The sequence below is a fragment of the Alosa alosa genome, chromosome 8 (assembly GCF_017589495.1).
Source record: "Alosa alosa isolate M-15738 ecotype Scorff River chromosome 8, AALO_Geno_1.1, whole genome shotgun sequence".
In the NCBI taxonomy this organism is placed as follows: Eukaryota; Metazoa; Chordata; class Actinopteri; order Clupeiformes; family Clupeidae; genus Alosa; species Alosa alosa.
In genome coordinates, this window is record NC_063196.1 from 16,122,290 (window position 1) to 16,139,220 (window position 16,931).

At 41.1% G+C, this 16,931-nt stretch overlaps 1 protein-coding gene across 10 annotated transcripts; it reads right to left on the reverse strand.

Moving 5' to 3' along the window:
- Window positions 1-1,529: 1,529 nt before the first annotated feature.
- Window positions 1,530-16,085, reverse strand: LOC125299187. Of its 10 annotated transcripts, XM_048250352.1 has the most exons (9): window positions 15,973-16,085; window positions 10,883-11,221; window positions 6,682-6,717; window positions 6,105-6,179; window positions 4,553-4,633; window positions 4,427-4,455; window positions 4,144-4,197; window positions 3,549-3,614; window positions 1,530-3,464 (listed from the first exon to the last, which is right to left on the reverse strand). In XM_048250352.1, exons 1-9 carry the CDS (start codon window positions 16,037-16,039, stop codon window positions 3,399-3,401), a joined length of 813 nt encoding a protein of 270 aa, XP_048106309.1. In that variant the 5' UTR covers window positions 16,040-16,085; the 3' UTR covers window positions 1,530-3,398. The 10 variants fall into 10 exon arrangements, 6 of the variants coding, with proteins under 6 accessions (XP_048106309.1, XP_048106306.1, XP_048106307.1 ...); XR_007194335.1 differs by lacking the exons at window positions 1,530-3,464; window positions 3,549-3,614; window positions 4,144-4,197; window positions 4,427-4,455 and adding an exon at window positions 9,747-10,065 and having other exon boundaries at window positions 4,556-4,633; window positions 6,105-6,176; XR_007194333.1 differs by lacking the exons at window positions 1,530-3,464; window positions 3,549-3,614; window positions 4,144-4,197; window positions 4,427-4,455 and adding an exon at window positions 9,747-10,065 and having other exon boundaries at window positions 4,556-4,633.
- Window positions 16,086-16,931: the final 846 nt, after the last annotated feature.

Sequence of the window (16,931 nt, forward strand, 5' to 3'; positions counted from 1 at the left end):
ATAGCCCAAGGCACAGTTGATCTCTGCATGCTTTGCCCAAAATTTGAATCATTGATATAAAAAAGCAAATCAATTATTTTGGGGTGTAATCACATTATAATGTCAGCCCAATGTTGAAGACAATGCAGAAATTTGCTGTGATTTCAAAATCGGAATAAAGATTGAATGCATCTTATGGTATGGATTAGGAGGAGATTTCACAGGCCATGAAGTGTTGTAGGCTACCCATCATTTCCTGTGATGTGGAACATCTGACTTCAACAGAAAATGTATTTACTGTAACATGTTGGACATTTTGTTGGAAGTTTCCTTCCTCTCTATCTTAAAAAAACTCTTGAAGACACAACTCTTCCAAGAATAGCTCCTCTCCTAGCAACCTCACACACCTGACTCACATTTACCAGGCTTCCTTCCTCTACCTACTTCTTTTGCACATTTCTTTCTACCTCCTCTCTACCACTTCTCCTACCATATTGTGACTAGTACTTAATATGTAGGTACTCCTATCCTCCAGTACTACGGTTGACAGATGCAGTGGTAATTCCTATAGTCTCCTCTGCACTGAATGTTATTGTAGCTGTTGTTCTGTTGAAATGCTTAAATGTTAATAGCTTAAATGTTATTATGTTGCTGTAAGTGCTGTGAAGTTCCCCTTTTCATCAGTTTTCAACAAAATGGGTAAGTTGCTGATTTAGTAAAGGTGTATCGGAAAGGGTTCCTAGGTCCTGATAAGCTACAAAGTGTTACAATACCAGGTGTTCCAGGTGTGTGTCGGTGTAGACCTACTTTGGGCCCTATTTTGCACCCTGGTGCATGGCATAAAACTCGTTTCCACCCGGCGCAAAGGTTATTTTCTTATTTTGCACGTTTATTTTTAAACAATGTGCCCAGGAGTGTGGCAATTAACAACCTAGGGAGTGGCCTAGCACATTGTCTAAAAATCGCTACTGTACACCACTAAAACGCATTACGCCACTGACCAAGAGAAACCTGGTTAGAAGTCTATGGCGAGTTTATATGTTATTTTAAGAGCGTCATATTGGCGGGTGCACAACGCACCATCCTTCTATCCTCCATGAACGCACACCAGTGCACGCACATCCATGCAAAACATTAGAAATTATACGATTAGGCTACAATGGGAAACAAAATTAGAATAAAGATATTACGAAATACATCTTACAATGCATTTGCAAATTGGTAATGACGGTTAAAAGTGATTAGGCGAGAGCACAGCTGAAGACGCACTATCACAAGCAACTCCTCTGCAGGATAAACGTTGTTTTATTCAGTCATTCGAAAAATATTAGGGTTAGTGTTGCTTTTTCCAGCCTATGTTTTCGATGGTAACCCCATTGTCAGTCAATAGTGAAAGTAAGTTACTGCATATAACTGTCTTGTTGTTGACTGACACCATGGTGAAGTTAGTTTGACTTTGCCAATGAGTTCAAATAATAGACGAGTGCAAATGTGTAAAGGCTATGCTAGGTTTTAGTAAAGCAAAAAAAGGTTTAGTGGAATGACTGTTCCATACGGTCTCACAAGCAGACTCCTTCAAATGTGCCATTGAATGTCAAAATACCGATGCATTCTTTGACGTTGTGCTTTGACGTCGTATTTTACCTTAGAGTCTACTTTTTAAGTCATAAAGTCTACTTTAGTATGTGTGTGTGTGTGTGTCTGTGTGTTCCTGACCTTCCTCCAATACAGATGTCAGACTCTCATCACAGCAGCTTATGACCCCACCTTGTGGTGATTCAATCACATGCAAGTATGTGTGGAATGTGCATGTACAAAATCTTTACATTATTCATTATGCTTACATTATGCATATATGCTTAATACAATGGTATCTGCTGGCTCTAGTGTCTGAGTTTTCTGTAAGTGATTAAACCATATTACCACATCTTACCATCATAAGAGCAGTTATAAGAAACAAAGTGAGTTGATTCACTCTGATTGTTGGCATGGTTACTTGCATCCTGTTGCTGCAATCATGACAGTATCAGTTGTATACAATAGAAGAGAAATAAGGAGTGATGTGTTGGAACCCCCCAATTTCATAACATTTATAATGATATGATGACATAACAAACCAATGTTAGGAGTATGAAAGTCCACAATACATTATCTTCAGCTTGTTTTGCCATTATTAAAGCGAATTTAATGATGACAAGTTATGTTTTCCCTGTTAAAATAAATCAATCATTGTAAAACAAGGATGTGTTATTAAACTACCATTATACCATAATAATACCAAAGATCATATTGCATGTGAACTGGTGATCATGTGCTACACGTCTTGTCTGTTAACTATCCTTATTCCTTTTTCATCATAAGTATCACTTATTTGCAGAGGTAGCCTGAATACACTGTGACATACTGGACAGTGGCATCATCTGCTGGTAAAAGCAGGAACAACAGGGGCTCTGCTTAACCTGACAGCAAGATGAAGCAGCAAGAAGACATGGGAACCAAAGGCAGATTTCCAATATAGAATTTCAATCAATCAATCAATCAACCAACCAATCACCTTACAATATCAAGAGAATACATTTTACAGAGAGCTCAGTTGGATCAGATTTGCAGATGGTTGTTGATGTCATCATTGTTGTTCACTTCTCTCTAAGACTCTTAAGACTTTCACTCCATACACCAAACACTTCCTAAGAAGACTAGGGTGAGTGTGTGAGAATTCCTGTGCATGTGAAATATTGGCAATATAGGCAAATTTGACGGCCGAGTGTATTACCACCACCTTTAGCCTCGTTCTGGCCACCGGGTGAATAAGGCGAATAGCTTTTAGCGGCTTAAAAGCCAGAGAATGCATGAAATAACAACCAGTTATCTAGGCTAATGGGGAAAGGTAGAGGTGACTTCCAACTTCGTCTGAAGTAACCTAATAATGTCAACGTCGTGCCTTGTTGACTCAGAGGCATGGATCTACCGCGCATCAAATTAACCTAAAAAAAAGTCTTGTATTGTTTCTGTTTCTCACTCACTTTGGGCTTGTATTCAGGGCCGTTTCTGGCATAATCAATAAGAGAGATGCTGTCTTGATGCTTCAGAAATCGGTGTGTATCCATTCACTATCCAAACTCGTTTATATGACATGCGGTGTGACTAATATTTTATGCTTCCTGCTGACTGCCGCGAGAAGACTGGTCGCTGACACCATAATGCAGTGCAATATGGATAAACTGTGTTGCACAGGCCAAGTTCAACAATATGAAACTAGCAATATAAAACTATAGACAATTGTAAAACAACATTAATTTAGTATTGTTTGAGAATGGTATGCTATTTAAAGGTGGATAAATGCAATTTAGAGGTTGATAAATGCAGATTAGAGGTGTGTAAACGCTATTTCCGAAGTTCAGGAGGTGTGTTAATGGCGTTTACGTGTGTTTAGCCTCCACTGCATCCCTGAGTGTGCTGTAGATCACAGTGTCTACAGGTGACTTCTGCAAAAAGAAAGAAAATAAAACATATCACATACTGAGGAGCATCACAAGAAAGATAGACTGACATCATTACTGATAACTTACCCTGGCATGCTTTGTGTGTGCTTGGTTGAGGTGTTTAATAGATGCATAGTGTTCTGTGTTCTGGTCCTACACATTGAAGATGTTTATAGGGTTAGCATTCATGTTCTGAGAAGATGTATTGCTTCATTACTACTGGTTAGGAAGGCACCAGGCAGAGAGACACATATAACGGAAGGTCAGCATAGCCCCACCTAAAATATGTAGCCTACATTTGCTTCCTCACCCAAGACAACCACATCACCTATGAACCTACAGGTATGCTCAACATAATAACAGTCAACATAACAGACAGGGACAACACTGGATCTCTACATACAAGTTTGTTCAGAAACATGAACGTGAGTTGAACGTGCTAACTAAGCATGCAATGGCTATCTATGTTGCTTATGTCTGACAGGCTGGGAGTGAGGAAGCTGATTATCTCGGATTGTCTTGGTTTTTTGCAGGGCGCAATTGGCATTATGAAAAGGTAGATTTCTTTTTTCTTTAGCCGACAAAAATGTTTAGTATGTCTACTGCTGATATAACTGACATTTTGTGTGTCACAAACAAGTGTTAATGTTGTACATGCAATAGGGGTTAGGTACTGACTCACATTAGCTGGAGGTTGTTCAGACTCATTGACTCTCATCTCGCTGATATTATCCTCCTGACAGAGGAAGAGAGAACAAAATGTTGATTTCTGATGATATTTAACAACAATTCACCTGTGATTAAACCAACAGTGAGAATCAGCAGTGACATATCCCACCGTTGAGAGTCTGTATTGCTTTGGATAAAAGTGTCTGCTAAATATCAGTCAGATTCAACTTTAACAGTAACAGGGTCATGACTGGGGAAAAAATATATTAATGACATTGTGCATGATTTTTACTCACAACATTGTTTTGTGTCCTCCTTTCAGAATCTGAAATTTGAACAAAGTGTTTTTAAAAGCAGATGGTGTTTACATGACCTTTTCAGTGCCGATAGTAGTATTGTTAGGTTAGCAGTAGACCACTCACTTGCTCTTTTTTTGCAGATCACCACTATCACTATTATGGCTGACAAGAGGCTGGCAACAAGAGCCCCTACAATCAGGGAGACTGCAAGAGAAAGACACATTCAGAATCAGATTTATTGGCCAGTTTTGCGTAAACAAAACAAGGAATTTGACTACGGTTAATCTTTGCTCTCAAAGTACAAGTACGGCTGGGGATGTCCGCCTCCTTGTTGTCCGTGTCATGGTTGCCATGGTCGTGGTCACCTCAACAGGCACAGGCAAGATTGAGAGGGTAGGAATAGTACAATATCAGTATAGACTAATATTTAAGATTTAAATATGAATATAGTGCAAGGCAGTTCAATGCAATGATAATGTATTAACAACAATATTGTATTGTAGGATTGTAAGAAGTATACATGAGGTAGATGAGCAGAACAGCGTTGCCTGACTTTGTTCAGTGTAAGGGCGGGGGCTGTTTCTCAGCATTCAACAGAGTGGCTGCTTGGGGGAAGAAGCTGTCTTTGTGTCGGCTGGTTTTGGTGAACAGTGCCCTGTATCGCCTACCAGAGGGAAGGAGGTTGAACAGTTTGTGACCAGGATGTGAGGGGTCTGCTGAAATTTTTGCTGCCCTTTTCCTGACCCTGGACCGGTACAGGTCCTGGATGGAGGGAAGGTCAGCTCCAATGATCCTCTCTGCCCTAATTGTCCGTTGCAGTCTGGCCCTGTCCCGTTTGGTGGCTGACCCAAACCAGACAGTGATGGAGGTGCAGATGACAGACTGAATGATGGCTGAGTAGAAAGTGGTCAGCAGCTCCTTCGGCAGATTCAACCCTACACATCCGGATCATTTCTTATAATGGCATGGTGGTCTTTGGCACAGAGGGTATTGTTGTATATAGATATATAAGTTTTGTTTTAAGTAAAATGTAGCCAAGATGGAAGCAAATGTTGCTGATAGAAAAATGGCTTTTACATTTTATAATAATTTTGTGTGTAAATGAATACTGATTTTGTGTATATAGGCTAGTGAATTGTATAAAACCTTTGTCACAAACCTTTACAAGCTAGTCTTTTTATGTATTAAGGTGCAGTGCTGTTATTATCTTACAGACAGAACAGTGTATCATATATGAGCAACTTAGCATACAACTGGATCCATCTGGAGGTAAATAATTCTATTTATAGTAAGTTGACTGTGGTCATTCTTTGACACTCATACACTCATGACATGTAGCAATTCTGAAAGAAGCGACATTTGAACATAACACTGGAGAATTTTAACTGGAGACTCAAACATGTAGGAAGCGGATATGTAGAAAATAAGCAAGTTAGATGAAAGGGTTACACTTTACTTGAAGGTATCTACATAAGAGTGACGTGACACTTTCATGAACATGTCATAAACATTATAAACAAGTCATAAACGTTTAAGACATAACGCTTCTGTCAAGTGTCCTTCGGTTTTTGTCATGACAAGTTAGTGTTAGGTTTATGACAGTGTCATGTCACTCTTATGTAGAAGTGTTACCGATGAAAGTATCCATTTTAATATTGAGTAGAACATAGCTTACCTGTATGATCTTTCAGGATTAGCGATGGTGTGGTCGTGCTATCTGTGATGGTTTCACAAGTTGATGTTGATGCTACTGAGAGTAAAGTGGAGCTTTAACAAAATTTTAAAGGACAAATCCTACTTTTTTCTTTTCAAACTTCACTTTATTTTAGCATAACATCCATGTTTGCTGGCATTAGACGGTTGAAGTTATCAGAACACTCTGGACCCTAATTTAAATGGTGGATAAAGTCATCCAAAGAGTTAAAGTTGTATAGCCATCACATGGCATGTGGGAGGATTAAGCTGACTCATATATATTTGTGCTTACGGTCTTACCCATTGTGTTAACTTAGCAAGTTGATTTTGCCTTGTGATTAAATAAGCTTTAAACATAAGACTTTGCCCATCATTCAAATTAGGACCATCGTAGTCCAAAAGTACAAGTACGAGTATGACATAAGATGGATACAGGGACGTTTGTTCTGAGCACACCTTCTGGACATCAGTTTGTGGTAAAAATGTACTAATATTTGTTTGAAACAAAAAAAGACCTGGCCATCATTGAAGTTGTGGTGCATTGTGGATTGCATTACCTAATATGGTTGGGAATGCTGAGGTGGATTTTGAGTCTGAGAGGAAGAAAGGGGAGAGTTTTGATGAAATTAATAGATAATTGGAAAGTGACATGAGAAAACGTGGAGTAGCTGAGAGAGTAGAGTATTACACTGATGACTTCATGGATCTATTTTGTTGTTGCAGGATCGAATCCAGTTGAACATGTTTTAAACATGTCTTTCATCCAAGTGGCTGTAGTGTAGACATAGTTAGAAAATGCAACTTGAAAACCAGCAGTAGCCTAATATGTTTGTGCATGTGGTGAACACAGCGCATGCACATGAAAGGAACCCAGCTGGAATAGAATTACAAACCAGGAGGGACACAACAACTGAGATGCAGTGTCTGTTAAAAACATAAAAAACTATATGTGTTTGTAAACTGCCAGTCTGAGCATATTATATTGATATATTATATATATATTGTAACGTCGGTGTCTTTTGGACTGAGTGCTAGCCTCCCAGAATGCAATGTGTGTGAATGCTGGTTTGTGTAATGACGGTTTTAGTGAGTGTAATTGCGTTTACCATGTCATGTATGTGTTAGCTTGTGTAGTCTTTCTTTACGTTTTACCTCATGTATTTTACCCGGTGTATTGTATGTGACTACCCTGTTCATGTATCATGCTTGTTTTATTAACTTCCCTTGTGTTTCCTATGTAATGGTGTCTTGGTATGTCTGTGTCCCTGTTCTCATTCTCAGCTAATAAACCTTTTGATTGGACAACTCTGTGTGTCGCTATCAAATCGTTACATTGGTGTCAGAAGCGACTTTCGAACATGGCCTCCGCCCAGCGAGAGAAGCTGGGAATGGAAGACCATACCACTGGGTGGAGGCCCATGCGGGAGGATCCAGGGAGAGCCCTTGTAAGGGCTGCTAAAGAGCTTGAGGCCTTCTATCGTTACTGCCGCCGGAGGAGAGGAGCTGTCGCCTGGACCTGCCTGCTGCCATGGGAGGAGATCTTGCCGGAAGAGGGGCCTGGTGAAGCGGTCGCAGAGAAGACGACGCTGGCCTGGGCGCTGCCTCCGCTGCGAGCCGCGACGCGTGAGCAGAGCCGAAGGAGAGCGGCGGGGAAAAAGGTTCCTGGACGACGGACGGTTGGCAGAGACGCTGGGGGCAGCGAACTCACGACGGTGGGGCAGCTTCGACGGAAAGGCTCTCTGAACTCTGAACTTTAAAACGTTTGGGTGCGTGTGAGAGGCACCGTGCTGTGTGGGCGCCCGTTCTAGTTGGCCTGTTGGTCGGCGCCAGAGAAAAAAAAAAAAAAAAAAAGATAAAAAAAAGGTTCGCTGTGTTGGGTGATAGCACAAGGCAGAAGAGGGGGATCAAGACTTCGTCGCGACCATGACGGAGTGGAGCGGGCCAGGAGCAGAGGAGGACAGCTCTGCGAGGAGGCAGCGTGAGGAGGGACGCTGAAACCGGTAGCTGATGGCCTGAGAGCTCAGCGTGGTCCGGCTGCAGCGGAGCTGGGGCCTGCCTATCCTGGTCGGTGCGACTCTGGAGTGGAGCGACAAAGGTGCAGCGACAGTTGACCCGTGAGTTCCAGTGCTTGGTGCCACAGTCTACGGTAGCAAGGCCACCTAGGGCCCCGTCTGGAGAGGAGGAGTGCCGTGGTGACACGCCGCGGAAAGTGCAGCCTGAGGGCGGCTGCTGAGAGGGAGCTGGTGACGAGCGGGGACGGCCACGTGGCTGCTAGCACGCCCGCACTGGACTGCTAGCAGTGTGGCTCCCCGTTGAGTGAGCTCCTGCGGCGTGTGCACCCCGCGTGTTGTTGGCGGTACCACAGACTGATGGACTGAGCGAGTGAATGCCCACACCGACGTTATGGCAATGGCTAAGCGAGGAGATATTGCCGAGGACGGCAATAGCTCGCGAGGGGGCTGTGTAACGTCGGTGTCTTTTGGACTGAGTGCTAGCCTCCCAGAATGCAATGTGTGTGAATGCTGGTTTGTGTAATGTCGGTTTTAGTGAGTGTAATTGCGTTTACCATGTGATGTATGTGTTAGCTTGTGTAGTCTTTCTTTACGTTGTACCTCATGTATTTTACCCGGTGTATTGTATGTGACTACCCTGTTCGTGTATCGTGCTTGTTTTATTGACTTCCCTTGAGTTTCCTATGTAATGGTGTCTTGGTATGTCTGTGTCCCTGTTCTCGTTCTCAGCTAATAAACATTTTGATTGGACAACTCTGTGTGTCGCTATCAAATCGTTACAATATATATATATATAATACTTTGAATAGGCCTAATTTGAAAGGTCTTTGGGCAAGCAGCAATTCCAACTGCACAGTCCTGAATCTAATGATGGTTCAAAGTGCCACACATTAGGCAGAAGCGCCCCCTAGTGGGCCCGCCGGCGGGCCCATTATGAATATGTAATTGGGATACAGGTTATCTACCGGAATCGACATGGTTTGTATGGGCACTGCACTACAGTCAATGATAAAAGACCTCCATTCCGTACATGTTCTTTTGGTGCAGTGACTGCAACAGAGATGACATTGTTGTTTCCATAATTGTGTCATCCTTATGTTTGCCTGGCATTAGTCACTTTTCAAGTGACTATCATTCAGCAAACACATCATTGTGCTGTTTTTCTCTGTGTTCTGCCTTTTTTGTATCATGGGAACCCAAAAGTATTGCAAGGGAACATAAGTAGCTCAATCACCAACATCATCCTTAAGGGACTCCGTAGACCCAAGCCACTGTGTGTTCAAATTTTGTGTCTCTGAATGCATTAATCTGAAGACACATTGGGAACTGTCTTACAACACCATGTTTAGAAGACAGGTGAAGAACCATAATTTGTGTGGTCACTTGGAAAGGCCACTGTACGGATACAATCTAATAGAATCAATTTCATCTGTGATACAATCACTGTGTTTAGAAGACAAAAGTACATTTTCCTCAGTGGTTGTCTTAACCCTTTGTCAGTGACTGTAGATGGACAAATCTTTCATTCAGATTTACTTCTTCGAGTACAACTCTACACAAGAAACAGGATTTATCTGATGTTTGTTGATGATGTTTGCTGGAGACGTTACCTCATAACTTTTACTCGAATGGTGTAGGTGGTTGAAGCCTTGACCTTCCCATCTGCAGTCAGTTGGCATGTCCATAATCTCAATTTCTCAGAACGCTTTAGATGTATGAGTTTCTCAGCAATAGTGATGTTACAGGCAGATGAAGTTCTGATATGACGGTTACTTGTCTCATTCAGCTTCATGTTTTGCTTATCCACCCAGCTTAGACTAACTCTCTTATTTTCCACGGTTCCTCCACACTTGTCATGTGTAATCAGGAGGCATTGGAGAGTCACTTTACTACCAGGCTCTATTTCTGTCACTTCTGGCGATGCAAACACTAAAGAAGAATTTAAATATGCAAAAATGAAAAATAATAATAATATGCAGTTTGAAGGTATCTAAGGATTTACTCACAGTTGCAAACAATTTGTATTTGTGAAATAAATCATTTAGTAAAGTTTATTCCACTGCTTGGTTGAATTTCCCTTTAGATCGACCATTAACCGTATGTTATTTGCACACCTATGAAGTAGATAATTTTTTTTGGCCGTATCACACTTGTATATTAATTCGCCGAACTCGTTGTGAAGTTTAAATGAACTGTCACATTGCATCCGAGCTGTAAAATGCAGACATTCAGAACATGGCAACGTTGTAGCATATGACGGAGGTGACTTTTAGCTAGATGGATGACAGCAGGCTGAGTAAAATAGCGATGTTTCAAAGCTAAAGTCCATCAGAATCTTGGGATACGGCCACTTAACAACGGGAGAGATAGAATTAACAACTGGCCTTTGGCTGTAGCAACCATCCATTTAGAACTAGTAACGACAGTTTGTCCTTCAAGTTGAGAAATTAGGCCTAGTTGATATGTGTCGGAAGAAATTAGTTCTACAAACAAGACAGTTTTAGCGATTAAAACGTTTAAACTGTAAAAGGAAATGAACACAACGCAAGTGGCAACAGTGGAATAAGCGGGATAATGAACTCCATGGTGGTCTGTTCACAGAAATTAATGCACTTACGAGGTTTCCACTTCGCGTCGGGGCCGTTTTACAACCTCGACCGTGCATTCATTTCTGTGAACAGACCACCGTGTCGTCCATTATCCCTTAGCCTACATATCAAGTTGATCGAGTTTGACAAATGCATACTTTGAAGAACTGCTAGATAAACTGGAGCATCCCCTCCCTCTTTTTGTCCACCTTCTTTCGGGAACTGTTGACATGTGTAAAGTCCAGCATCCTCAGTGGTTACATCAGTAATATTCAAAGAACAGTCAGATTCCACCATAAGTCTCTTTGATCGATTTGTTGGTGAATCTTGTTTGACTTGTCCATGGCCAACTTCTTCAATAGTTCCATCATGACCAGCACTGTTGTAGATCCATGTAGTTGAGAAACAGCCTTCGTCAAGCACATTATTGCAGGGAAGGGTTATGTGCCCCCCAGCACTGGAGAAAACAGTGGGAGTGACATCTCCTTTGACACCTGCTGAAGGAAAACATGATTACAGCTGACATGAAAAAGTAGAGGCACCGACAGTATTACCATTCTGGCACTCTTTTGTATTTTGTAGAACTTAATTGGGCTCTCCCTGTCTCCTGTATTACAAATGTATTTTTTTTTATTATTATTTTGGTATGTACTTTTTAAGTTAGGCTTTCACTCTAACGATGGAGGATCTGTCCAGTGGGGATGTGACACAGGAAGTAGTGTTTGTTTATATTAATGTTTAAATTTATAAGCAGACGCTTTTGTGCAAAAAAAAATGTATGTTATCTTTTAACCAAGGACCAAACAAAACATGTCTGAGAGGTATCTCACCCCTATCATCAGTATTCCCAGAGAAATTTAATGCCCCCCACTTTGTTTATTTTTAGTTTTCGGAGCCTGGGCTGCCTACAAAGACCCTTTTTTTCCAGTGTACTCACGGAATGGGCAGCTAGCAGTCGTGAGCAGATGATTGCTGAATGTGACAAAAAAAATGTTATGGGCTTAAAATTGTGTTAAATCCCTGACTGCACCTTTAACTCGTAATAATCAAGGAACATTGCGAACGTACCATGGGCCCAGCAGCACAATATCACGCAGAACCTGAAAATAGTCCCTGTAACTTCCAGCAACAAGTTTGAGCTGCAGCAGATTATTACGGGATGAGAGTATAGTTCCATGTCAAATCAGCCTAGAAAATCGCCACGTTTCATTTTCCGTTAGTCTTATTACACTTTCTAACTTGAGAAGAGACAAGTTTTAAATAGGAAAATGACGGGAAATCTTAGTCACTTTTAAGTAGGGTGATTTGGGTTTGTGAAAAAGAGGACACGTCAGCGGGGGGGGCATGTGTCAACAGACATGGTGACTATGTATGATAATGAGCTTTATTGGCCAGTCCAACGCTAACAGAAAAACACTGCCTCAAAAGACTATTTTGAACACTTGAAAGTTTTAAATGTGCAAAAACAATAATTCCAATAAAAGCAGGGCTATTGAGCTCTAATACGCGCAAGATACATTTGGATGGCGACCCATCTTTAATGTTGCATATCTCTACATTTGATCCAAGGTGTTTCTGAAAATACAAACTGAATCTTTTACAGTAGCTCTATAATTTTGACAATCTGTTTTAGAGCTTAATAATCCTGACCTGTGAAAACAGTTGTGTTGATGGGGACTGATGTGGATATGTTGTCCATTTTCTTATATCTATTCAATTATGTCTGGTCTTATTATTAGGCCTACCTCTTTTCAATCCATTATTATTAGATATTTCTTTTGTAAAGAAATAGGCCTACAACTATCCCTCATGTTATGCCAACATATTTAATTCACCTGAATATAGGCTACAGTAGATAGAGGATTATTGACATCTGCTGTTGTCAGTTTGCAGGCTATCCCTTAAAGCATTGGTTCCCAAAGACTGGATCGGAAATTTTATTTGGGTCGCCAGCACAATTTATGTTGTGTAATAGGCCTAGCTTATACCATTTAACCAGGAAAGCTATCAGTTTTCTATTAGGATATAGTTTGTTTACCACAGTGACGGCCCTAGAATAGCTCTGAAACTGGGGGCGAACGCGTCACAGAGGGGGCAGCGTGCATCTCACTCGCAAAAGGAAACATTTCTGTGGGGCACCTGCTATGGACCTCGCAGTTGCAAAATGCAAGGGACATGAATCAGCATGAACATTAACGGACATGAATCAGCATGAACATTAACGGACAGCTTTCGTTGACCGATTAAAATCTAGTTACCATGCTGTCAACTAAAGCAGACATCCGTATACCGGGCATGGCTATTCAATTTGTGTCATAGGCTGATAGTTTCGATTGTAGATGCACTCTTTAAAGTTAATAGCAGCCTGCTCACATTCCTTATTATTTCGGATTTAAAATGCACACCAATGCATTATATAAGGCTACAATTTAAATGGACATTTTAAAAGCTATTATTTCCTCTTGTTTTCCACCTCGCAAACTCTATTATCTTTTGGCTATTGCGCAAAAGCCTCTTATTCTGAAATGTATTCATTTCACATTCTTACGATAACATAGCTTGTCACAACACCAATACACAGCCTTAGTATAAGGCCTGTAAACAAGCAAACATTTAACTTGCGGATTCAACTTTCCAAAGAAACCTCCAGTAATAGGCTACAATATAACGACTTGAGTTATTTGCTATGTTTACATCGGAATTAACGCTGTTATGGATCCATTTGTCTGCAACGCAACGCAGCCTAGTACAACATCTCTCTTTAGATATACAGGAACAGCTTACTATGTTGAAGATTGACGATTGCGTAGAATGCAAGAATATCCCCAAACTCTCAGATGCGCATTAAAACGTTATCTTTTAGGTAACTTTCCACGCTGATGGTGCTCAAAATGCAACACAACTGTGTTCAAAGCAGGATGAGGAAAACCTGAGGTTGTGTGTTTGTACAAAACTGAGCGAGAATTGTATAGCTTTGAAAATATTTAACATTGTTTCATGTATAATTGAGATTGCAGAGTTGTGGGAAACTGACATCACCAATCCCTGTAATAGTAGTGGTAGTAGGCCAGACCTAGGCGCTATTACGTATACATATGGCAGTGTAGAACGGTTAGGGGGTGCATATAAAAGTTTGAGAACCTGTGGCCTAAAACAATATTGGTGGTTGCATGTTAGATCTGAAGTGAAATGGGTCGCGATGGTCTGTCATTTTTAAAAAGTGGGTCCCCAGAAAAAAAGTTTGGGAAACACTGCCTTAAAGGCAGTTTAAAGGGATAACCAAAGTGCAGTTTCCTACCTGAAACTAGAAAGTTGCTAGGTCGGCAATCGTCTAGAGAAGGCCGCTCAGACAATGGCAGAAGTGCCGTTCGTCATGTTATATTTTTTACAGTCTATGGTTATGAGGTTATGTGCCATCAAAATGATTTTGGAGACGTAATGTTAAGGTCGAAAAACTCTGTCACTTTAGCTGATGAGCTTTCACCCCTCGCTGCTGTTCGATGCTTTGCTGAACATTGTGTAGCCTACCTGTAGGTCGTTGGCACCTTTATTTGCGACCAACACGTAAGTGCCTGCTTTCCAGGTCAGGCACTCAGCTTCATGTTGATATCGACCGAGACAAAAACATGGAAATTTACGTTTGAATTTGTCAGTGAACTTACACTAAACAAGGAAGTTTGCGCTATTGAGGTGACTGACTGACCAATTAAATGTTTACAGAGATTAGGCCTACTATCGACCAATGACGGTAGCTAAGGTCAGGCTCTACATCCTACACTTTCCACTCAATGCAAAGCGAACTGTAGGGGGAGGGCGTGACTAGTATGTGAATAAAAAAGACATAGATATATCTATGAATGAAAGAGAGAGCAATGCAAATTCGCTGTAAACACGTACAATAACAAAATCCCGGACGACTTTGAAATTCCGCCCGGACACATTTTTAGGTTTCAAAAAGAGGACATGTCCGAGCAAAAGAGGACGTCTGGTCACCCTACTTTTAAGCATGATGCTAGCAGGTGAGATGAAGGAAAATTAGCCTAATTCCCCAAATGGTGGTATATCCCTTTAAGACTCTCTTCTATAATTTTATGCTGTGAACAACTATTGAATGTTATGGTCATTACCAGCAAAGCAGCAGATGTTAGCCTAGAAATCTAGACGCGCCCCTAGCGGCAATTACATTTGCTGCCAGGGCTAGTCTAGCAACCCTCCGTTGGCTTGTGAGCTCCAGAAATCGAAACTTAATCAGGTCATTGAAATCGTGTATAGAGTCGTTTGGTGGGCTTAAAGGGAAACTTGGCAGGATTTCCCCCTCTGCTGGAGAAATTGTGCATTATGCTATTTCAAACTGTGGAAAAAGGTAACGACAAAGCACATGGATTTGTTTACAAGCTAGCGAACGGTTAGCATAAGTTTAGTTACTATGTTACAAGGTAAGAAACACGATTTAAAACGAGTTTCTCACTTCTCTTTCCGGGACGGTAAGTCTCAATGTTGCAAGGTTGGTTTTCCGCCTGGGGGACGCTTAAGCTAGCGGGAAAGTCACCATTCTTACCGGAACAGGTCATTTAACCATCCAAATGATTTCTAAAAGGGTTTATTACGTTGAAATAGTTGCCAAGTTCTCCTTTAACATAATGATTGATGGCAGAGTTGCAACGGTTTGGCTTGAATTCCCTGCTACTTGAAAACAAATATCCTATTGCGTCCTATTGCGTGCAGAGGGAATTTGAAAGGCAACTGATTATCCCGCCCCTCGGACTGAGCACTGCAAACGGTGAGTGCCCAGACCCTACATTTTAAAGGGACACCAGGCAAGCCTGATGCTTTTTCTCTACGAAACTCCCTCTGGCTCGGTCTGAAGCCTTTTTCCTTTTCTTTGCGTCTTCCTTCAAGGGTTTTCGCTGCTTCTTCGCTGGCTCTACCATCATACACACGTTTGCAACAATCTCTAGCCTGCCTCTGTGCTGTAAACTGATCCTGCTTCGGTCGGCGGGTAGGATACACCGAACTTGCAAGTGGGATATTCTTCCTACAGGCAGTAGGGGCGGGCGAGAGAGCCTTCATTCACCCCGTAATGAGTCATTTAACCATATACCGACTTACGAAGATGATTAATTTACACGAAAACGTTGCCTGGTGTCCCTTTAATGTGGGTCTGGCTCGCCAGGCTAAGCAGATGTAGCAGTTTAAAGCAATTGCATGTTTGGAGAGGTGTTGGCAAAGACATTTAGTTTTACTCTACCTTTACGTGCACAGTCTGAGAAGATCAGTAAGACCATTAGAACACAGAGCTTGGCTGACATCTCCATTGCCTTCCCTTTTCTGTTGTGTGTTTGTGCTGAAGTTGTAACTGAATCTGACTCAGCATCAGTTTCACTTCTGCATTAGTATGGTCATGACTGATTCCATATACTGATGTTTTGTCTGGAAGTGTCTGGACATTTTTTAAGGAACTAAGCAGTGCAACAAAATTGGCTACTTGCATCATCAGTGCAATTGTGTGTTTTAAGAAATACTTGCCATTTGGTACTCTATATAAAGATAAGCACAATGGACAGTTCAGGCAAAGGCTAATGCATGTTCAAGGTGGTAATGGGGCTAAACTGCACAGTCTATGAGTATAATTTTAAAATGCATTAGCACATTATATCTACATGTAGTTACTATATCTGTGTGAGTATGAATATGAAATGTAGGCCCAAATTATGATTGACTGACTCGGAAATACTTGACTGTTCCTTCCCTTTTTTTGACTTTATATGGAATGCATATGTTATTGTAAGGGAACGCAAACTATTGCAAGACCAATAAAAAATGTGCAGTTACTTTTTCTTTATTACCACCATGAGAGTTCCAGGGCTCTGTAAATTAAAGATAATGCACACAGCAGTGTCACCCATTTCATGAATATTTTTCTTATTTATTTATGTATTATTTATTTATTTAAGTCATCTGTCCGTGTCACAAAAGGGAACATGAGGGATATGTTGCCTTTTCAATACACACAGCATGTATTCACATACAACATTTTCATATGCTGACACACCCTTACACTAAGAGAAATTCATTTCACAAGCTAACTCCAGTTAAGCACCTTATCAAAGTATTTCAACAGCTATAGTCAAACACTAAAGATTAAACATGCAAGGGGAAAAACATATAATAGAATAACAAAAACTCATTTAACTGCCATACGAGCAG